The sequence below is a fragment of the Sapajus apella genome, unplaced genomic scaffold (genome assembly GCF_009761245.1).
Source record: "Sapajus apella isolate SASKATOON/1434 unplaced genomic scaffold, GSC_monkey_1.0 scaffold44, whole genome shotgun sequence".
In the NCBI taxonomy this organism is placed as follows: domain Eukaryota; kingdom Metazoa; phylum Chordata; class Mammalia; order Primates; family Cebidae; genus Sapajus; species Sapajus apella.
The window spans coordinates 12,441,547-12,464,297 of record NW_022436984.1 but is presented as its reverse complement, the minus strand read 5'-3'; the positions used below and the strand labels follow the sequence as shown (position 1 = coordinate 12,464,297).

Genomic DNA, 22,751 nt, shown 5'->3' with positions numbered 1-22,751 from the left:
TCCTTCCCTTCTCTCCCTTTTCAACGCTATGCCTCCTCAGTATTTTGGACCTTTGTATTGCTTTTTGCTGCATGAGGCTGGTGTCCTGGCAAACAGCTTTTCAACTAGACAGTTGAAAAGGTTTGTAAACCCTGTTTTAAACTGCTGTATTTTCTTTCAACGTACTTCAGGCGGGTGGATCACAAGGTCAACAGATAGAGACCATCCTGGTCAACATGGTGAAACCCCGTCTCTACTAAACATACAAAAATTAGCTGGGCATGGTGGTGCACGCCTGTAGTCCCAGCTATGTGGGAGGCTGAGGCAGGAGAGGTGCTTGAACCCAGAAGGCGGAGGTTGCAGTGAGCCAAGATTGTGGCACTCCAGCCTGGCGCCTGGTGACGGAGTGAGACTCTGTCTCAAAAACAACAACAAAACAACAACAACAACAACAACAACAAAATGACTGGGTTATACCCCTCAATTATAGATTGGCTTATAAGATATCCAAGAATCATTGTGTTCTCTGCCCATCCCTCACCACCAAGGGCATCACATGGCAGTCACTTTTTTTTATTTTCCATTTTACTAGCAACTAATAAAACTTTCTATTCAGATTTATAAATAGGGGTTATGTTTAATTTCATCTAGTAGTTTTTACATACTAGTTGAATACTTTCTCAAAATACGTGTGTAAAAGTTATATAATAGCGACCTCTACTGGTTTTAGTTATGGTATCCTGCAAGTGGGTTTTAAATGCTTTAAGAGGATGAAAGTGCCTTTTGTTTGAAGTGAATTACATTAGTTTAATAAGGAAGGAAATTCAGCTGCCATAGTAACCCAAGTTCTTTCACACTCAGTGGAAATTTTAAGTAAAGAATTCCTGGAAATTAAAAATGAAGTATTTTGTTAAAAACAAATGACCTATGGAGGACTGTAAAGAAACTACAATGTATTAAAATTGCTGTCACCAATGCAAAACCATTGCTTTCCATGATTTGTAAATAGTTTTGAAGTTACGTGCTTTTGCATGGTGGATAAAGAATATTCATAGAGGGTTCAATTGCAAAATGCTACTTGAGCTTGTAATTAGTACTGAAAGTAAGGACAAGTAAATGAGAATTGGATTTAGATATTTACTACTTGATCTTGGGTCTTGTTCCTTGAAATTTTATACTGTTTAAAAGTAGCTTCTACTCATTCTTGTAATTAGCTTTATCACAGTGAAGCTGAAATTCAGGATGTGATATTCACCCTACATAATATAAAGAATGTTTAGTCTCTTATTGCTAATTAAGGAACTTATACATTGACAATTACTGTTTTTTCTTAGCTTCAATATGTTTGTAATGTAAATTATACCATATGTGAAAAGCTCTACTTTTGGTATTCTTTGATTCTAAAAGTAAATTTTAAGTGACGAGCACTGTTTAATATATTTGTTGCTTAGTTGTTATTTTCCTATTTCCCAAGGAACGTGTTCAAAAAAGTTTCCCTCATCCAATTGATAAGTGGGCAATAGCTGATGCCCAGTCAGCTATTGAAAAGAGGAAGCGAAGAAACCCTTTATCTCTCCCAGTAGAAAAAATTCATCCTTTACTAAAGGTAATGCTGAAATACTCCCTTCTTGCATTTTAAAGGAAAAATAAAAATCTATCATTTTCATACAATTAGAGTATATTTTATGGATAATTGAGTCAACTTAAGAGTAAAATTCTCTCATTCTAAGTTTTCCGGTGATTTATGTGGTGGGAGAAGATGCTGTGATAATAAGAAAATATAAACTGGGCAACATGATTTAAAGTAATTTCATATCAATAGTAATAAGTTGAAGGACTAAGAAAGTTACTGTGGATTTTATCTCAGGTATAATTAGGACCACAAGGAGAATTTCTAAAACTCATCCTCTCTTGTTGGTTAGACCTAAGTGTTCCTATAAATCCTTTAAAGGTTAATATTTTGTGTAGAGACCTCTGTGAAACTGTCATAGGCTATGTGTAATCTTTGAACAAAACGATCACCTAAACTATCCAGTCCTACTTATCACGTAAATAAGTCAGTCAGTCAGTTGAATCTCTATAGAACTAATAGAATAACTGCTGGAAGCTCAAATAATGCTATTTCTATTTTAGTTAATATAATGAACTGTTGTTATTTCTCACAACAAAAATACAGATATTATAATAATTAAAACTTTAATTTAGATGTCAGTAATTTTGTACGTACTGTAATACAGATAAAATGCTAATACATTGTCTGAGTTTTATCACTCAACAAAGTTATTATCCACAGCTTATAAATGAGGTGACAGAGGCAGAAAGTGAGTAAGTAACTTCTAGGCCAAGTTCACAAGACTCTAAGTGATAGTGTTAGAAAGTTCAGGTTTGCTTGGTGTTGTCCAAAATTTAAACACTTGAATGAGCTTAAGGTTATATTTTGTATTCAGTTGTTTGAATAGAAATATCTGCCTTATGGAAAACTACTTCATCATTCTCTTCATGATTTTCATTTGCCATAGATTGAATTGTATTCTAAGAGAATTAACAAATCGAGTTATATAAATAATATGTTAATAATCCTAAATTTTGAGTTTTATGTGAATTTTATGCTAATTGTGAATATTGTTTCAATTTATTTTAATAAACCTTTATCATTATACACTTAATAGTTTTTACATACCCTAAAAGGTAAATGCAGCCTGTCTCCAATTTGTAACAAACTCCTTATTTCAAAGTTGTTGGTTTTTTCCCTTAAATGGGTTGTTTGGAAAATAGAATTTATTATTCTGTATGAACTGGCCAGTCCCACAAAAGCCAATATTCTCTTTGAAGTCTAATATTAGGACTAGTTAACATTCTGTTTAACAGCAACCGTTATTCAGTAGGACATAGCATGAATTTTATTTTCATAGAAATTGCCAGGGATACCAGGAATGTGCCATTTTGGTTTTGGGGAGCCCATCTTCCCTGGGAAAAGATAAGCATATAAGCCTGGTAGAGATTCCTAAATACCAATAATATAATAACTCTAATTTTTGGTAAAAGAAAAAAACTTGTTTGTTGTAGTTACCTCTAGGTATTCTGAATTAGGTAACAAAGAGCATTTGCTCCCCACCCCAAGCTTGCTTTTCCTTTATAGGTTAGGGATTATCTATTTGTAATCTCTACCTCTCAAGTATTTTACATCATCAGAGGTAATTTTGCCTTGCCTTTTCTTAGCTTACATTTTCAACAGTAATACATATATTATCGTTGAACCACTTAAAATTAAATGTTGCTGGTAAGCATAGGGCTTAGGAAAAAAGTGGAAGCTAAGTTGCAAATATGTTTTTCATTTTTAATCAGAGTGTTAAATTTATAGTATGTGATGTTTAAACATGCTTTTAATTTTGCAGGAGGTCCTAGGTTATAAAATTGACCACCAGGTTTCTGTTTACATAGTAGCAGTCTTAGAATACATTTCTGCAGACATTTTAAAGCTGGTTGGGAATTATGTAAGAAATATACGGCATTATGAAATTACAAAACAAGATATTAAAGTGGCAATGTGTGCTGACAAGGTAGGAAACAGCTTTTATTTTTTTTCTTAAATTTCTTTTTATGACTTATTAGATGCTAACATACTATTCATATAGAATAAAATTATATGTTGGGGAATATCTCCAGTAACCTAATAACAGGGATTCAAGATACCCCTTTATAAAAATAAGATATTACATATATAATATTAAAATATGTTTCAATATGCAGTTTTTTTTTTTCTGTGCTATTGCAACTAGGGTTAATTAGAGTAAACTCTTAATAGTTAATTTCTTAAAATTTATTCAGATTGAAAGATTTATAAGGTTATGGATTTACTTAAAAACAATTTTTCAAAATTCAAAGCCACAAAACGATACTTTTACTTTGGTATCTACCTTTCTTCAGATACTACTTTGTGGTTTTACAATAATAATAATAAAAGCAAACACTTATTGAAGGTTAAGCACATATGTGGCTTATCTCCATTGGTCCTTATGATATTCCTCTAAGGTAAGTGATATTATCTACATTTTATAAAAGGGAGACTGAAATTCACAGGGATAAAGAAATTAGTCCAGAATTTTCTGAGAAGTTTCAAAGCCTAGACTTGAACTCCAGGTCTCTGAGTCTAAAGCTTTTAGTCGTTACCTAAGTTTGTTTGTTTTATGAAAACAACTTTGCAGAAAGGAAAATATTTCTGATGAAGCATTTCATTCCATTTCCTCATTATATTCTTACTGATTTGGAATATTCTTTTTGATTACTGATTCCACTAAATTATGTTTTAGTATTTATTTGTTCTTTGAGAATGTGGCCATATAGAGTGGAAAAAAAAAAAAAACAACCCTGATTTGAAGAAGAATTTCAAATGTTTTTGTATTTCTAAATGAGTAAGTATTTAGTTTTGAAAAATATTATCTAGACATGAATATGAAATACGTGATTTTTTTTTTTTTTTTTGGAGATGGAGTCTTGCTCTGTCGCCCAGGCTGGAGTGCAATGGCACGATCTTGGTTCACTGCAACCTCCGCCTCCCGGGTTCAAGTGATTCGCCTGCCTCAGCCTCCTGGGTAGCTGGGATTACACGTGCATGCCACCATGCCTGGCTAAATTTTGTATTTTTAGTAGAGATGGGGTGTCACCATGTTGGTCAGGCTAGTCTCAAACTTCTGACCTCATGATCCGCCCACCTTGGCCTCCCAAAGTGCTGGGATTACAGGCATGAGCCACCGTGCCATGGCCTTGATGCTTTTTAATGAATCAGATAAATAAAATATTTTTGACTACCTACTACATGTTTACACAGGGAGGAGATGCAAGAGAAGTATGTATAAAACAAGGCTCCAGAGCTGATGAAGCTATACTTATATTCATCAAACAGAAAGCACACAAAGTAAAATATTATCATTGTATTGTGTTATAGGGATATGATGCTGTAGAAGCTCACAAGAAGGCGAAAGATGTGTTTTAGCAAGAGTAGTAATAGACTTGGAGAAAAGTTTATTTTGATCTATATCCAACAAATCTAGGAAAATAGGCCAAATAAAAGGGTATAAAAATTATTTAAATGTGAGATATTGAGACCATGGAATAAAGTGATGATGGCAGGGCATAAAACAGAAAACCAAGCCAGAGAAATTAAAGACAGGATCTGGGAACAAATTGGAAGTAATAGGTTAACAAGAGAGACAGACAGGTAAATACTAGTTAGTAGTGACAGAGAACTTGGAGGAGGGTAGTAAGTGGTATTAGATGTAGAATTCTGTTTTAGAGAAGCTGTGGAGGAATGCTGGCAATATATCGAAGAGAAATTTGCACGTCTGCTTTTTTATCCTTTAAGAACTTTATTCAGAGAACTTAGAGCATTTCACTTCAAATTTGACTAAAGCTTCATATTTTATTATACTTTTTAATATCTCTGACTATGTAGGTATTGATGGATATGTTTCATCAAGATGTAGAAGATATTAATATATTATCTTTAACTGATGAAGAGCCTTCCTCTTCAGGAGAACAAACTTACTATGATTTGGTAAAAGCATTTATGGCAGAAATTCGACAATATATAAGGGAACTAAATCTAATTATAAAAGTTTTTAGAGAGCCCTTTGTCTCCAATTCAAAATTGTTTTCAGCTAATGTAAGTATCATTGTAATATGCTTATCATTGGATGTGTTGTGAAATTTGCATAACCACTTCAAATTTGAAGTTGTATAGTTCATGATTACTAATTTCTTCTTTTTTTTAAGTTGTGGAACTTAATTGATGATCACAAAGTGCTATAATAGTTTCGAGAGATTTAACGTCAGAAATTAAGACACAAAATACAAAGTAGACTGATTATATAAGTGCAAATGAGTTCAAAGAATTGTCCATGTACTCCAAAGGATAAACCTTCTTGTTTGATTGGAAGGTATTTTTGTTTAATTTGAATCATTTGACTCATTCAGCTTCATCAATGCCAACTGTATTGTCAGGTACCATGCTTGGCAGCAGGGATTCAAACAGTTCCTTTCCTTAAGTTTAGTCAAGACAGAGATATAAACTTTAAATTGCAATAAAATATGGTAATTAGCATAGTAGAAACATGACAGCAGTATTGTTGGGAGCACGAAGGAAGGGACCGGTAACATTGAAACTTAGACAAAGGATTGTTGATCTTAGGCTAGTAATCGAACTAACCTAATTGGATCCTGAAGAAATGCTGAGTGAGACTGTCATAGGAGTTACACACTAGTAATTCCTGGAACTGTAGCCACACAGCCATAAATGATTGCTAGAGAAACAGTACTCACCACAGAGGCTGGGTTTGGGCTCAAGCTACGGCAATGAGTGAACATTAAAAAATAAAGTAGTAGATCATGATAATGGTTGTACAAACCTGTTATTCAGATTTACATTAAAGACCATTAAATTATTCACTTTGCATGGTTTGTAAATATTGTTTCAATAAAGTTGCTTAAAAAAATAAAAGAGTAAAGAAGAGGCAAAGGTTTCTGAGGACACAAAAGAACCAAAATGGCCAAAAAGCACATCAAAAGGTGTTCAGCATCACTAATCATAGAGAAATGCAAATTAAAACCATGAGATGCTACTACATACTGATTAGAAAGGCTAACATGTAAAAGACCCATAATAGCAAAAGTTGAAATGAGTGTGGAGCAACTAACTGCTTGTGGGTTATAAAATTCCCACATTACTTGAGAATGTAAACTAGTATAAACGTTTTGGAAAATAGTTTGGCAGTTCTCTCTCTGTATTTCTCTCTCTCTTTTTTTTCCCTTTGAGACAGAGTCTCACTCTGTTGCCCAGGCTGGAGTGCAGGGGTGCAATTTTGGCTCACTGCAACCTCTGCCTCTGAGGTTCAAGCGATTCTCCAGCCTCAGCATCCCGTGTATTTGGGATTACAGGCTCATGCCACCAAGCCTGGCTAATTTTTATATTTTTAGTAGAGGCAGGGTTTCACCATGTTGGCCAGGCTGGTCTCAAACTCCTGACCTCAAGTGATCCACCAGCCTCAGCCTCCCAAAATGCTGGGAGGCATGAGTCACTGTGCCTGGTCAGTTTGGCAGTTATCTATAACAATAAACATAAACTAAACCATATTGCCCAGCGATTCTAATCCTAGGTTTTTGCCCAGAAGAAATGAAAACATGTCTGTCTATGCAAAACTGGTTCATGAACGTTTGTAGCAGCTTTATTTGTAACAGCCCCAAAGTGGAAACAACCCAAATGTCCATCAGCAGGTGAATGTATAAACAAATTGTGGCATGACCATACAGTGGAATGCTACTCAGCAATAAAAAGGAATGAAATAGTTATGCATGCAATCACATGGTTGCATCTCAAAAACATGAGCAAAAACTAGGCACAAAAGACAATTTATGATTCCATTTATTTAATATTCTAGAAAAGACATTTCTATAGAGACAAAAAGCAGATCACAGGTTTCCTGGGAGTGAGATGTAGTAAGGATTGATGGAAATGGGGCACAAGGAAACTTTTTAAGATGATGAAAAGGTTCTGTGTCTTGATAGTCATGGTGGTTAGGAGAGTGAATAACTACACAAAAATCTACCAAAAGAACATTTAAAATAGCCTCAATGTCAACTTGATAAATATAGTCACTGATAAAAAAAGAAATCATATAATAGTAACCAATTTTAATTTAACAGTATAAAATGGATATGATTTCAGATTCCACATTGCAACTAACCTTTAAGAAACTATCATTTGTTGAATTTTAGTATGGTACCATAAAAGGATAGTCACTCTATTTATATGGAAAGTCCAGAATAGACAAATCTATAGAGACAAAGTAAATTAGTGGTTGCCAGGCACTGGGGAGAGGAAAGGAATAGAGAGTGACTGTACTAGGTATTTAGCTATCCACCTTCCAAAAAAAATCACAGGGCTTACTCTTGTGATAATGAAATGTTCTAGAATTTGATACTGGTGATGACTGCACAACCAATATTGAAAACCACTGACTAATAAGTACACTTTTAATGGGTGAATTTTATTGTATATGAATTTTATCTCAATAGAAAAATTACACAGAAAAGCTAGATTTTCATATACTTCGAAATAATGTATCACAACAGATTGTATGCAGAAATAGATATGAAAATCCTGCTGTCTTCTCATACACTACGGTTGAGATTTGCAATGTAAAACATTTCCATTCTTCTAAATGGTTTTTGTTGTAGTTTTTTAAAAAAAACTTTGGTTACTTTTTATAAAAGTGCTATTTATATTAACACATAATGGGTTTATTATTTTTAATGAATTAAATATTTAAAAAATTTTTGGTTTTAACTTCGAATGTGATAAACATTGCAATACATAGTTATAAACAAGAGGTTTTTAGAATCTTCAGCAATTTTTAAGAGTGTGAGGAACCCTGAGACCAAAAAGTTTCAAGACCACTCACCTAGAGAAATGTATTTGCAAATTGTTTATCTTTCCAAAAGGAATTCTTGAATTGTCTTTTATTCATATTTGTAAGTCCTTAAAATTTTTCACTGTATGTGCCATGTTAAATTTTGTGATTATAAAATGACATATTGGCTCAAAATTTGTTTAATATTATAATAATACAGCCTCACTGAATTAATGTGTTTTCCCCCAAACAGGATATAGAAAATATATTTAGTCGTATAGTAGATATACATGAACTTAGTGTAAAGTTACTGGGCCATATAGAAGATACTGTAGAAATGACAGATGAAGGCAGTCCCCATCCACTAGTAGGAAGCTGCTTTGAAGACTTAGCAGAGGTAAGTTCTTCAATTATATACCCAAAAAGTCTGCATATAAGCCTACATTTACATTAAAATTGAGAGTCTTACTTCTTTCCAGCCAAAGTCATAGATACTAACTGTTGACTATCTGTTATTGCTCCTTTTCCATAGGGTCATTGTTAACGTATGTCTCTGTTATCTTACCAAACATAGAAAAATGGTCTCTGGTTAATTATAGGAAAGCAGATACCACCAAGGGGAGGTATTATAGCTGTCACTCAATGGCCTACTGTAAAAGGTTAAGAAAAGTCAATAAATGAATATTAAGGAAGAGACCACAGAACGTGGACCTGAGGTCAGATTACTTGTGTTCCGGTCTAAGCTCCGCTACTTATTAGTTGTGTGACCAGTGGGAAGTTATTTTGTTTCTCTAAACCTTTGTATCATTATTTGTAAAAGCAGAATGATAATACAGGTTGAGTATCCCTAAGCCAAAAATCTCAAATCTGAAATGATCCAAAATCTGAAACTGTTTGAGCACCAACATGATACTCAAAGGAAATGTTCATTGAAGTGTTTCAGATTTGGGATTTTCAGATTCGGGATGCTGAAGCAGTAGGTATACTATAAATATTCCAAAATGTGAAATCGAAAACACTTCATTTTGAGTAAGAGATATTGGACCTGTAATAGGACTCAGGATTTTTGTGAAAATTGAATAACCTATCTGAAGTATTTAGCTATCCACCTTCACATAGTAATCTACTCAATATGTGATAACTGCATTATTATTTAGAATAGGAATGAAGTGAATAGGACAATAACGTCCAGGGCCTGGGTGGTTCAGATACCGTGAGAAAGACAGTAACTAACTCCTTAGATATTTCAAATGCTAAAATACATGAGTGAATCATAATAAGTTAGCATTAATGAGTCATCCTGAGGTTTCTAGCTCTTGCTGTGTTCTCTAAATTCCACTCATTATGATACAGTATTGAGCTTGTAAAATATTTTTTAAAATGAAGACTTTCAGGCAAAACACAATGGTAAGTTCAAGCATCACCACAGCCTCTACATTCCTGCTCTAAACACACATAAGTAATAAAGTATAAAAATTAAAAAGTGGAATATATATATAACTAGACTTGAAAACAAGATTAGAAATGTAATAGACATTCAAGGTAGTGAGCTCTGGTTTCTGGGTGTTTAGGCTCTTAAGGACAATGAATTGTTTCAAATATGTTCCATGAAGGCCAGAGCAAGACTTCTTGCTCAAGTCCTTCCTTATAATAAGATGCTGGGAAAATCTGCCAACCTGCTATCTACAGAAAAGTTTTCTGAAAAGTTGTAGACTTGACATGGGGGGACAAAAACATTGCCTTACAATAATAACAATTTCCCCACAACATTAAGCCAATATGAAGCCTGAACCCCCAAAGTCATTTGAAGAGTAGGTTCTAGTTTGGAAGAGAGATCATAAAGGAATGGGAGAAAAAAATGAAACAAAACATTAAAAGTCTCCCACTAAGTATGTAATACAAAATTCCAAAAAACAAGACAAATTCTAATTTTCAGAATGATCTAATAAAATCAACAATTAGATCATGAATTTATTCTAGATGAAATTAATGTTGTACAGTAGGTATACAAAAAGTTTAAAAGAAGATTAGGATGCTCAAAGAGATAAGTGAAGGAATATGATCCATTTATAAAGAAGACATTGTGAAACAAAAATAGGTGGAAAGGAAATGAGTAGATAGATATCAAAAGACAGAGACACTGAGAATTAAATATATTATACAATCGTTGAAATAACTCATATAGTATAACATTTGCTGCACCCAGTTCAAGTATAAAATTAGTAAATTGGAGATGAAATTGAGGACTTCACTGAGAATGTAACACAGACTAAGATAAGAAATATGAAAGGCCAATTGAAAGTAATAAAAATAGCCAGGTGTGGTGACTCACACCTGTAATTCTGTAGGGCACATTGGGAACCAGATGTAAGGCTGAGTGCCCCACAGGGTCGTGGGGTGAGCCTTATGCTGTGCCGAGGTGCAGGATCCGAGAAATAAAGAGACAGGACACAGAAGTACAAAGAAAATGCAGCTGGGCTCGGGGAGCCATGCCACCTGTAAGCGGAGTCAGGCGAGGCCCCGAGTGTCCAGAAGCATGAGTATTTATTGTGTATAGGTTAGGGGGTAGGGCAGTGAGTGAAATCATCTTTAAGGATAGTGATAGGGTCGTGAGCAATAAAACATAGGGTCCACCCCATTAGGTCACCTAGGCCAGGAGGTGGACAGCGCACAGCAAGGGGCCCGTTCCCACGAAGGCAGGGGCTGTGTGCAATAAGGGGTCCACCCCCATTAGGTCACCGAGGCTTGAAGGTGGGCCGTGCAAAGTGAAGAGGGTGCAGTGTGCAATACTTCTATCTATGGGAAACTACTTCTAAGAAGATTTACAGGAGGATGCTTTAAGTCACATAGCAGTGACAGAGCTGTCAAGGTTACCGCCACCTTCTGGCAGCTTCCAATGGATTCTATGGGAAGATGCTTTTCAAGCAGCACAGTAGCAAGAGCTGATAAAGTTCACAGTCACCAAGGTGGATTGCCATTCTGAGGGCAGCCTTCCACAAGAACTGGAGCAAGATCCTACAACTCCTTTATCAGGAGGAGTGGCTCTCACCCCAAGCCTGCCATACAGCAGGTATCTTTACAATACTGAACGCTGCCGCCTGGGCCATGGATTCTTGTCCTGGTATAACTGTTTTTCCCTTAATTCATGCTCTGCACTGTATCTGCTCTAGGCATTCCTCCGATTGTAAGCTGCTTATTCCTTAATTCATGCTCTGTACTGTGTCCGCTCTAGGCATTCCTCTGATTATGAACTAAGATATAATTATAAGTATATATGTAGGGAAATATTCTTCAGGCACTCATACTATCAACTATTATATGATTATATATAGAGGATTATATAAAGGAAGTCTTCAAGCCCTATTTCTATAAACTAATATATGATTATGTAAAGGATTATATAAAAGGAAATAGCTGAGTAGTAACACTATAAAGTGAGATATTCCTCAAGCCCTAACTGTGCCAGGGCTCTGCTTAGCTCTCATTCCTCAGTGCCTGTATGGGGGGTTACCCACATAATTCCAGCACTTTGAGAGGCCGAGGTGGGCAGATCACCTGAGGTCAGGAGTTTGAGACCAGCCTGGCCAACGTGGTGAAACCCCATCTCTACTAAAAATACAAAATTTAGCTGGCTGTGGTGGCGCATGCCTATAATCCCAGCTACTTGGGAGGCTGAGGCAGGAGAATCACTTGAACCCAGGAGACAGAGGTTGCAGTGAGCCTAGATCACACCACTGCACTCCAGCCTGGGTAACAGAATGAGACTCCGTCTCAAAAAAAAGCAAGTAATAAGGATACACTGAATGGTTTAGTATACATCTAATAGGAGTTCCAGACAATGAGTGATGGAGAAATAATATTTGAAAAGATAAAAATGGATAATTTTCAAGAAATGAAAGCATTAGTTCCTAGATCAAAAATGAATTCCAAATATTGCTCAAGATAAATAAAAATACACAGTTAAAAACATGGCTGTGAAAATAGAGAACATTAAAGATAAAGAGAAAATCTTGGGTTGGGCACAATGGCTGATGCCTGTAGTCCCAGCACTTTGGGAGGCTGAGGCGGGTAGATTGCTTGAAGTCAGGAGTTCAAGACCAGCCTGGCCAACATGGTATAACCCCATCTCTACTGAAAAAATACAAAAATTAGGTGGGTGTGGTGGCGGGCGCCTGTAATCCTAGTTACTTGGGAGTCTGAGGTAGGAGAATTGCTTGAACTTGGGAGGTGGAGGTTGCAGTGAGCTGAGATCACACCACTGCACTCCAACCTGGGTGACAGGGCAAGACTTTCTTAAAAAACAAACAAACAAAATCTCCATGCCTACAAGTCAATAACTAAAACTTCAGCGTTTTGCTTTTTAGCAAATAGGCAAAAGACTTGAGTAGGTACTTCACACGCAAAAAAGATGCTCAACATTGTTATTCATCAAGGAAATGCAATTTAAAACCATGGAGCAGTTGGAAGTCTCCTTGCTGGTGGGGGCTAGGGTGTAATTTGTTACAGTCACTTTGAAAAACTGTTTGGCATGTCTACTAGAGCTAAGCATACAACTGTACCCTGTGACCCAACATTTTAACTCTTAGGCCTATACTAAACAAAAATGAGTGCTTGTGTTCACTGAAAGACGTATTTAAGAATGTTCACAGTAGGTTTATTCATAATGGATAATTAGTGATATATTCACACAAGGAAATGCTATGTGGCAATAAAAAATAACTGCAGATAAAAGCAGCAACATAATGTTGAGTGTAATAAGACTCAAAGTACATATTATACTGATAGGTATATAAGATCTTTGGAAACAGATTATTAGAATAGCGGTTGACTAGGAAGCATGAAGGAGATTTCTGAGGTGCTAGAAATGTTCTATTTCTTTATCTGGTTGGTGGTTACAGAAATGCATCATATACATATATTAAAAGTCATCAAATTACAGACTTTATGTAAAGTTACACCTGAATTTATCAACAATGAGGAAAAAGGAATAAATAAAAACCATTTCAAACATAAAGTGACCAAGAGAGTTTACCACCTCTAGGCACTCATTCATTATAAGACATATTGGATTGTGTTCTTTAGCAAGAAGGAAAGTGTTACTCAGAGGAAAGTCAAGAAATACAATAACTAATGGTGAAAAAGAAACTGGTAGATATAGTCTGGTGGCTTGCATCTCTAATCCCAGCACTTTGGGAGGCCAAGGTGGGCAGATCACTTGAGCTCAGGAGTTTAAGAGCAGCCTGGGCAACATGGCAAACCCCATCTCTTAAGCCAACATAAAAAAATCTTAAAAATATAAAAATATATATATATATATATATATATATATACACATACACACAGGTGTGGTGATACATGCTTGTAGTCCCAGCCACTCTGGAGCATGAGGTAGGAGGATCACGTGCACCCAGGAGGCTGAGGTTGCAGTGAGCCAGAATGATGCCACTGCACTACTCCAGCCTGGGTGACAGACTGAGACACTGTCTCAAAAAATAAAAATAAATATTAGTAAATGTATTAACAAATTTAATGAATTGCTGAATAGTTTAAAAAATTTTTTTAAAGTTTTTTGTCTTGGAAAGTCTAAACTATATTTCTATGTATCAGTAACAAAATGAACAGTATGTAAAGTGGATTTGTGTTTGTGATAAAAGAATAACTTTTGAAAAATGTATAGGTAACCATATTTGTTTTGAAAAACATTGAGGAAAATCAAAAGAACGGAAATAGTACCTGTAGCTTACAATGTACAGCTAAGGAGAAAAGAACTATAGTAACACTTTTTTATTATTTTCACTGATAATAGGAAAGAATAAATGAAGCAAACAAAAACAATGATAATGAAGATAAAAGATGATATTTAAAAAATCCACATATTTGATTTTTTAAAAATCTACTTCATGCAGCTTACAAGAGGTTCTTAAAACAGAACCACAGAAATATTTTAAGATAAAGCGATGAAAAATCCTAACATAAAAACGAGTCAAACCTGTATGTCAATATTAATTTAAATTAACTGATAAAACTACACAAAGTAAGCACTGAGGAGGGAAAAAAGAGGAACACTTCCTAATAACAAAAGGGATACTATCATGAAGATAAACAACCATTAATGTGTATGCACCCGCTGATAAAGCCTCAACATATAAGTAGAAATTGACAGACTTACAAGAAATGAAAAAAAATAGCTAACATCATAGGACATTTTAACACTTGTCCATCGGAAATTAACAAATCAAACAGAAAAAAGATTAGTAAGGCTACAGAAGATTTGACTAACACATTTGATTTTATACACGTGTGCGCGCGCGCACACACTCTCTCTCTCTCTCTCTCTCTCTCTCTCTCTCTCTCTCTCTCTCTCTCTCTCTCTCTCTCTCTCAATTAGCCCTCCATGTCCATGGCTTCTGCATCTGTGGATTCAGCCGCCTGGATTGAAAATACTTTTGAAGAAAAAAATGGCTAGTTCTATGTGTAGTAACACTATAATGTTCAGCACATTACAATACATTACATCAGCATACATTACAATACCCTAAAAAATACAGTGTAACAGCTCTTTACATAATGTACATTATATTAGATATAAGTAATATAGGGATCCTTTGAAGGTTATATGCAAATACACCATTTTATATCAGGGACTTGAGCATCCCTGGATTTTGTTATCTGCATGGGATCTCTCACCGATACCAAGGGATAACAGATAGAGTGTGTATGTGTGTATAGATACACACACATACACAGTCATCCCTCAGTATATGTGGGGAATTGTTTCTAGGACTGCCCACAGATGCCTGAATCCACAAAACTCAAGTTCCATATTGGCCCTGCAAAACTTGCATGGGCCCTGTGGAACCCACATATTCGAAAAGCCAGCTCTCCATATATGAGGGTTTCGCATGCCACAGATAACTGTATTTTTTGATCCTCATTTGGATGAAAAAAATCTGCATATAAGTGTATCCGTGCAGGTCTAACCCACAGATTGTTCAAAGGTCAATTGTATATATCGTAATACTGTTGCATTGAGGATTAAGTTTCAACGTAAATTTCAGAGGGGACACTGTCATTCAAATGGTAGCAGGAGCTAAAGCACTGCAAAGAGAAGCTTAAGGTTTTACACATTTTTTGAAAGATTCGGAATAATTAAAAATGAATGAGTTAAGCTTTCAACCCAAGAAACAAGAAAGAGAACAGGATACACCCAAGAGAATAATATGTAAGGAAGTAACAGAGCAGAATTAATGAATTAGAAATTGATATAAAATTTATCATGGCTGATCAATGGGAAAAGGAAACACAAATACCAGGTACGATCTCGGCTCACTGCAACCTCCGCCTCCCAGCTTCAAGCAATTCTCATGCCTCAGCCACCCCAGTAGTTGGGATTACTGTGGAAGAATACTAAGAAAGAGAACAGGGTACACCTAAGAGAATAATATGTAAGTAAGTAACAGCAGAATTAATGAATTCTGAGTTGGAATTACTGTGGAAGAATACTAAGATCCACTTCAAAATGTTTTAGAATTGTAATGAAATAATCCTTAAAATATATAAAAGAGCAGTATCAATGTCCTAAGTTAAAAAAAAAACATTAAAAAATGAATGCATCAAAAGTATATTTCAACAAATGACTTGAGGCATACACCAGGTGTTATGAATGCTGTGGTTTGAATGTGTCTCCATATTTTATGTATTGGAAGTTTAATCTCCAAATTTATATATTGATTGGAGGTGGGGCCTGTGGAGGTAGTTAGGATTAGATAAGGTCATCAGGGTGGGGCCCCCATGATGGCACACCTGTCTTTATAAAAAGAGGAAGAGATCTCTGAGCTGACATGCTGTAGTCCCCTTGCCATGTGATGCCCTGCACCACCTCAGGACTCGGCAGACTCCTTATCAGCAAGAAGGCCCTCACCAGATGCAGCTGCCTGTCTTGAACTTCCAGCTCCAGAAGTGTGGTAAATAAATTTCTTTATGAATTACCCAGTCTCAGGTATTCGGTTATAGCAACAGAAAACAGCATAAGACAACGATTTTTGCCAATCTTCAGGAAACATTTAATCTTACTCTTTTGCAAATTGTTCCAATGAGTAGAGATATGAAGGGTAACTTAATCAGGATTGTATGAACACTTAATCAAAACTAGATAAGGACAATACAAGAAAAAAGTATGGAGACATTCTCAGACATCAACAAAACTGGCAATGAAAATTCAGTTTATAATACAATAAAACATTTGACCAAATATGATGTATCTTATGATGTTTACTCTTAATGTGGTTTGACTTAAAAAAAAAAAAAAGTTTTAATGTAGTTTTCTACTTTAGCAGGTTAGAATCTCAAGAAAAAGGGTTTCATAAAATTAAACATTCATTCATGAATTTTTATTTTTTTATTATTTTTTATTTTTTTAAAGACGGGGTTTCACCATGTTGGTCAGGCTGATCATGAACTCCCGACCTCAGGTGATCCACCCGCCTTGGCCTCCAAAGTGTTTGGATTGCAGGCGTGAACCACCACGCCCGGCCTCATTCATGAATTTCTTTAAAATGTTGGGCAAACAAAGAATAGAAGGGAACTTTCTTAACCTAATAAAGGATATTTACTAAAAGTCTGTAAGAGATATAATAATGGTTAAACTACAGCAGAACTGAGAAATTAGAAAAGAATACCACCATCACCACTTCTATTCACACTTTAATAGCAAGTACTACCCAATACTAAAAGACAGAAAAGGAATAGACAAGACAAAGTTGTCCTATTTTTAGTCAATGTAATTATATGGCAAACCCAAGAAAATTTATATAGTGTTAGAACTAGTTGGCAAGTTCATCATAGTTGTTGGATAAAAGATCAGCCCATAAAAATTGGTAGCATTACTGTGCTCACTTATAGTCCATTGAATATATAATATTTTTAAAGGCTGCATTCACTATAGAAATAAGACCATAAAGTACTTGAACTCCTCAAAGCCATCCGTGAGAGGTGGAAATCAAATTCTTCGAAACTCCTGTTAATATGGATATTTTGACCTTTTCCATGAATAATGAATGTTCTTAGTGGCGTCTAGAATGGTGAATCCTTTCTGGAGGGTTTTCAATTGACTTTGTCCAGACAGAGCAGAGGAATCACCATCTATGGCTGTTACAGCCCTGTGAAACATATTTGTGAAATAATAAAACTTGAAGGTCAAAATTATTTCTTGATCATGGGCTGCAGACTGGATGTTGTGTTAAGAGACTTGAAAACAACTTTAATCTCTGCATATCTCAATCAGAGCTCTTAGGTTGCTAGGTGCAATGTCAATATTTTGAAGGAATTTTTTTTTTTTTTTCCTGAGCAGTTAGTCTCAATAGTGGGCCTAAAATATTCAGTAAACCATGTTGTAAACAGTTGTATTATCATCCAGGCTTTGCTGTTCCATTTATAGGGTACAGGCAGAGTAGATTTAGCATACTTCTTAAGGGCCCTAGGATTTTCAGAATGGTAAATGAACACTGGCTCAATAATAATGGTGAAGAAGTTTGAAATATTTCGAGAATTACCAAAATGTGACACAGACAAAATCAGCACATGCTATTGGAAAAATGGGGCCAATAGACTTGCTTCACACAGGGTTGCCACAAATCTTTGACTTATAAAAAAGAAAAGAAGCAGTATCTGCGAAGTACAATAAAATGAAGTGCAATAAAGTGAGGTGTACCTGTATACCAAGTGCTAATTACAGATTTTTTTTTGTTACAGAACTTTTTTATAATCATGAAACACAAGAAACAGTTACTATCAATGGAGAACAGATCAGAGAAAACTGATATATTCATATGTAGAATATTATACAGAGTTTTAAAATGAAAGAAACTATGTAAATTGAAATGGATAAATCTTGAAAACAATTTTGAGTATAAAAAGCAACTTATAGAAGAATGTATGCATTTTGATATTTATATGAAGTTTGAAAGCATGCAAGACTATATGCTTTGTTTCTTGATACATATGTAATTATGATATAAAAATGTAAATGAGAAGGATAAGATTCAAATTCAAGATAATGACTACCCCTGGTGATCAGCAGGAAATGAGCTTATGAAAGGGAGCTCAGAGGAATTAATTACATCTGTATTGTAATAATTTCTAAAGAGCTGAGGCAGGTACTATAAAATGTTGAGCTTTTTTGAGTTTGGTGGTGGGTATAGTTAGGTTAAGCTGTTCTCTGTACTTTTCTGTCAATTATGTGTATTGACAATTAAGTTTTATATTTTCCTATGAATCTTGTTGCATTTTAAACAGTGACCCTATCATAAAATCATCTATTAACTCATACCAACTGTTAGAATTGCTTACCATTCTAAAAATTTGTTTTCAAGAATAAAACTATGTGAAGAGAATTTGGATTCATGGTTAATTGTTTTGATTTTTTTTTCTCTTGAGATTAACTATTTCAAAATGATAGTACTAGCTACTACCATTTATGCAGTGCTTACTCTGTGCCAGACACTATTATAAGCACTTTACTTATATCTCATTTAGTTCTGTAAACAACTCTGAGATAATTATTCATTCACATTTCCAATGGGGAAACAGGCTTAGAGAAAGTAAGTAGTTTGTCGAAGGTTACACAGCTAATAAATAGTAGGGTCAGAATTGGAACTATGACTCTGAAACCCATGTTTTTAAGCTACATTATAAAGCCTTTTCTTTACCTATAGTTATAAAAATTATATAATAAATTAGGGCTTATTGAAAGGGGAGGAGGATAAAACATGTCTGTGGTATATGATCATTTCTAAGTTGGAAGAGACCTAAACTATAAGCATCTCTTCACATTTTTAGTCTTCTCTTCCATCCACTGTATTCATACCTGACTCCATCCTCCTGTTATTTTTGAAACCTTACTGTCAATTTATGTAAAACATAATAGATTGCAATTTCTGCTGTCATGATGGCAATTTTTAGTTGAGAAAACAGTTAAAGGAGTTAAAATTGGGAAGTCAGCTAGGAGGCAGCTCAAGGAATCCAGTATGACTCGAAGTTTACATGCCATATTGCATTTTGCAACAACCAGAACTCATGTCTTCTGATTTCAGATCTGGTGGTGTTACTATTCAATCATTCTTTAAAAAGCAATCTGAGGTCAGGCACAGTGGCTCACATCTGTAATCCCAGCACTTGTGGGAGGCCAAGACAGGAGGATCACTTGAGTCCAGCAGATCAAGACAAGCCTGGTCAACATGGCGGAAGCCCTGTCCCTATAAAATACACACAAAATTTAACCAGGCACACTGGTGTGCGCCTGTGGTCCCAGCAACTCAGGAGACTGAGGTGGGAGGACTGCTTAAGCCCAGGAGGTAGAGGTTGTAGTGAGCCATGATTGTACCACTGCACTCTAGCCTGGGTGTCAGACCAAGACCAAGACACTGTCTCAAAGAAAAAAAATAAAAAGCAATCTGAAAAAACAACATTAAGGTTGATTAATTCATAACCATCTTTTGTTATTTTATTCCCTTCTACTGCCTTTTACTATGCTCCCACTAGATGTCCTCTTCCTCTTGCTAGAATTACCCTTTATGGAAATGAGCTCATGCTAGAATCCAGAATACCATTTTCATAATAGTTTTTTACCAGGAACAGAGCACAAGATAGAAGAGTAGCGACTCAATTTCTCCTGCTAAAATCAAGATACCTACTCTCTTTTTCCCCAGAAATCTTCAAAACCAGTAGATTCTAGTTTTAACTGAGCCATTAGAATTTAGTTTATTAATGATAGGTTATATTAATGATGGCAAAATTTTTGGCAGTTTGGATTCTGTTTGTTTTGTGAAATTATAACAATGTATTTTAGATGACAGGAACTGTTACCTCTGGTTTACAGAATATGAAAGTACATGTCCACCACTGAGAAAGAACTATAAAAAGAAAGCCTGGCTTCAGTATTCTAATGTTTATACTTTACCTAGTTGTACATATCTATATTCTTTGTTGTTCAAGTTAAACTTCGTTTTCTAGAACCAAAAGTCTGCCCACTCTTTTGGCCAAGTTTGTTGATAATATTCTATCGGAAACCTTTAATGAGAGCTGTTAATATAAGGATTCTGTTACTCATCAGAAAGAATTGATTTACTCTCTTGAGAATATTGGGATCTCTTCTGTTAAAATTATAATTAATAGTCATATAATTTTTGTTTAGAGACTTTCAAAGAAATACATAATTGTGCTCACATAGTTGTGCCCCATAATTAAATCTTTCTGTGTTTGTAGTGGTAGATTATTTATGTTTTACCTTCTTTATTTTCTAAGGAACTGGCATTTGATCCATATGAATCGTATGCTCGAGATATTTTGCGGCCTGGTTTTCATGATCGTTTCCTTAGTCAGTTATCGAAGCCTGGGGCGGCACTTTATTTGCAGGTATAGTAATTTTTAAATCAAGATGTACAGTGTCTGAAAAGCAAACTTAAAAAAAAATTAAATCACTTTGTTTTCTAGTCAATAGGCGAAGGTTTCAAAGAAGCTGTTCAATATGTTTTACCCAGGCTGCTTCTGGCCCCTGTTTACCACTGTCTCCATTATTTTGAACTTTTGAAGGTAAGAAAACTCTTACTGTGATTTGTAACATATTCAAGTGTGATGAATTTTTTTTGCTACTTCATTTGTAAATTATGTGAGTACCCATGCACATCAGCGTGTATCCATTTTCTTTTTCCAGTTAAGAAGCAAATGCAAATCAGTCTGCAAAAGAGTGGCATATTTTCTTCAGTTTTAGTAGTGAATTTTATTTTTTGTTGTTTTTAAAATTTTTTTTGTTATTTTTTATTTTTATTTTAGGTTTTTGTCGTGAATTTTAAAGCAATTGTCAGATATTTTTATCTTGCACCTTTACTTTTTGTTTACATGGCTGATTCTTTGAAACCAACCTTGGATTTATGCATTGCAGTTTCCATTTGGGGACCTCAGCAGACTCAGGGAGTCAGTGTGAGAATAAGGGACCCAGTGTGAGGATAAGGCCAAAGTAATGAGGAAGGTTAGTTTACTTGATTTTCATAGTTCAAGTTGCAACTATCTCTATTAAACTGTTTATCATTACTTTAGAAACTATAAATTTCTATAATCTTAGTAAAAATTGACTATTTGATCACAGTTCAAAATATTAAGCACTGATCAAAAGGAAAGGGTTTTCTTTTCCTATTACACACTGAAATTAAAGAAAAGAGAAACCTTAGTCTGTATAAATTATAATTCAATAGTGTAGCTCAAAGTGATATTCTCTCTACCTTTAATGTACTAGCCTTGTAAAGACAAAACAAGAGATGCATTAATAGCGTTATTATTTCTTTAGCTTTCAAATGAACATTTGTTTCATCAAAGAGAACTATTTAATATCATGATTCTGTTATGCAAAATATAGTACTGGAAATCATATTTATAGTTTGCAGATGATGAAATGGGCTGTCTGTAATACATCAACGAATGAATAGAAAATCTGAATTTATTAACAGTAAACTGAAGGAACTCTCATCCCTACATTTTCTCAGGTCTCTGCACTGCATAGTAGTCATTTAGAACTCAGTTTGATTTCTCAAGTAGGAATGTTTACATTGAGAAAGGACTAAGGGAGTTAAAAGGTAATTTTAATCACTAGGCAGAATGACAGAACTATTAGCAATCTATTTCAGACTTCAAACAGCATACCACTTAAGGTCTTTGGAAATACAGGATGAGTATCTTAAGAAGATAATCAAGAGAGGAAGCATTTAGTATGTAAAGTCTTTACAAAGATTTCATTATTACTAACTTTAGATAGAATGGGACATTTACATAACTGTTTTTGTTACGTAGAATTTTTCTTTCTAATGGTTTCTCTACTAATGGGATTTTTTTTTTACCTGATCCTGTAATGATTTTCAGAATGATTCAAAGGCTGTAAAAATTCTTAAGGCCATTATCAATTTATAAATAAAAACAAGGAGGCCAGGTGTGGGCTCTCTCCTGTAGTCCCCGCAATTTGGGAGGCTGAGGTGGGAGGGTCGCTTGAGCCCAGGAGTACAAGACCAGCCTGGGCAACATGGCAAGACACTGTCTCTACAAAAATAAAAATAAAAACATTAGCCGGGAATGGTGGTGCGCACTTATAGTCCCAGCTACTCAAAAGCCTGGGCAGGAGGAATACTTGAGCACAGGAGGTCTAGGCTGCAGTAAGGCATGATCATGCCTCTGTACTTCAGCCTGAGAAACAGAGCACGCCCCTGTCTCAAAAAAAAAAACAAAACAAAACAACCTCCCCCTCCAAATGAACCCAAGAAGGTTTGACGAAAGTTCAGAAGGTTATAAAACACAATCATTTTAATAATATAAAAGAAATTTTTA

The 22,751-nt window shown here is 35.1% G+C and overlaps 1 protein-coding gene and 1 long non-coding RNA gene across 3 annotated transcripts in view; both read left to right on the top strand.

The window, feature by feature from the left end:
* SOS1 (SOS Ras/Rac guanine nucleotide exchange factor 1) overlaps positions 1 to 22,751 on the top strand; it is a 131,701-nt gene that overhangs the window by 54,863 nt on the left and 54,087 nt on the right. For both annotated transcript variants that reach the window (XM_032239370.1, XM_032239369.1), the window contains exons 3-8: positions 1,454 to 1,585; positions 3,375 to 3,539; positions 5,432 to 5,641; positions 8,638 to 8,781; positions 20,685 to 20,795; positions 20,874 to 20,972. In XM_032239370.1, the coding sequence (XP_032095261.1) occupies positions 1,454 to 1,585; positions 3,375 to 3,539; positions 5,432 to 5,641; positions 8,638 to 8,781; positions 20,685 to 20,795; positions 20,874 to 20,972 (861 nt within the window). The remainder of the gene's footprint in view (positions 1 to 1,453; positions 1,586 to 3,374; positions 3,540 to 5,431; positions 5,642 to 8,637; positions 8,782 to 20,684; positions 20,796 to 20,873; positions 20,973 to 22,751) is intronic.
* LOC116524202 lies at positions 13,803 to 18,403 on the top strand. Its single transcript, XR_004257217.1, has 2 exons — positions 13,803 to 14,684; positions 15,114 to 18,403. It is a non-coding gene; the product is annotated as an uncharacterized LOC116524202 (long non-coding RNA).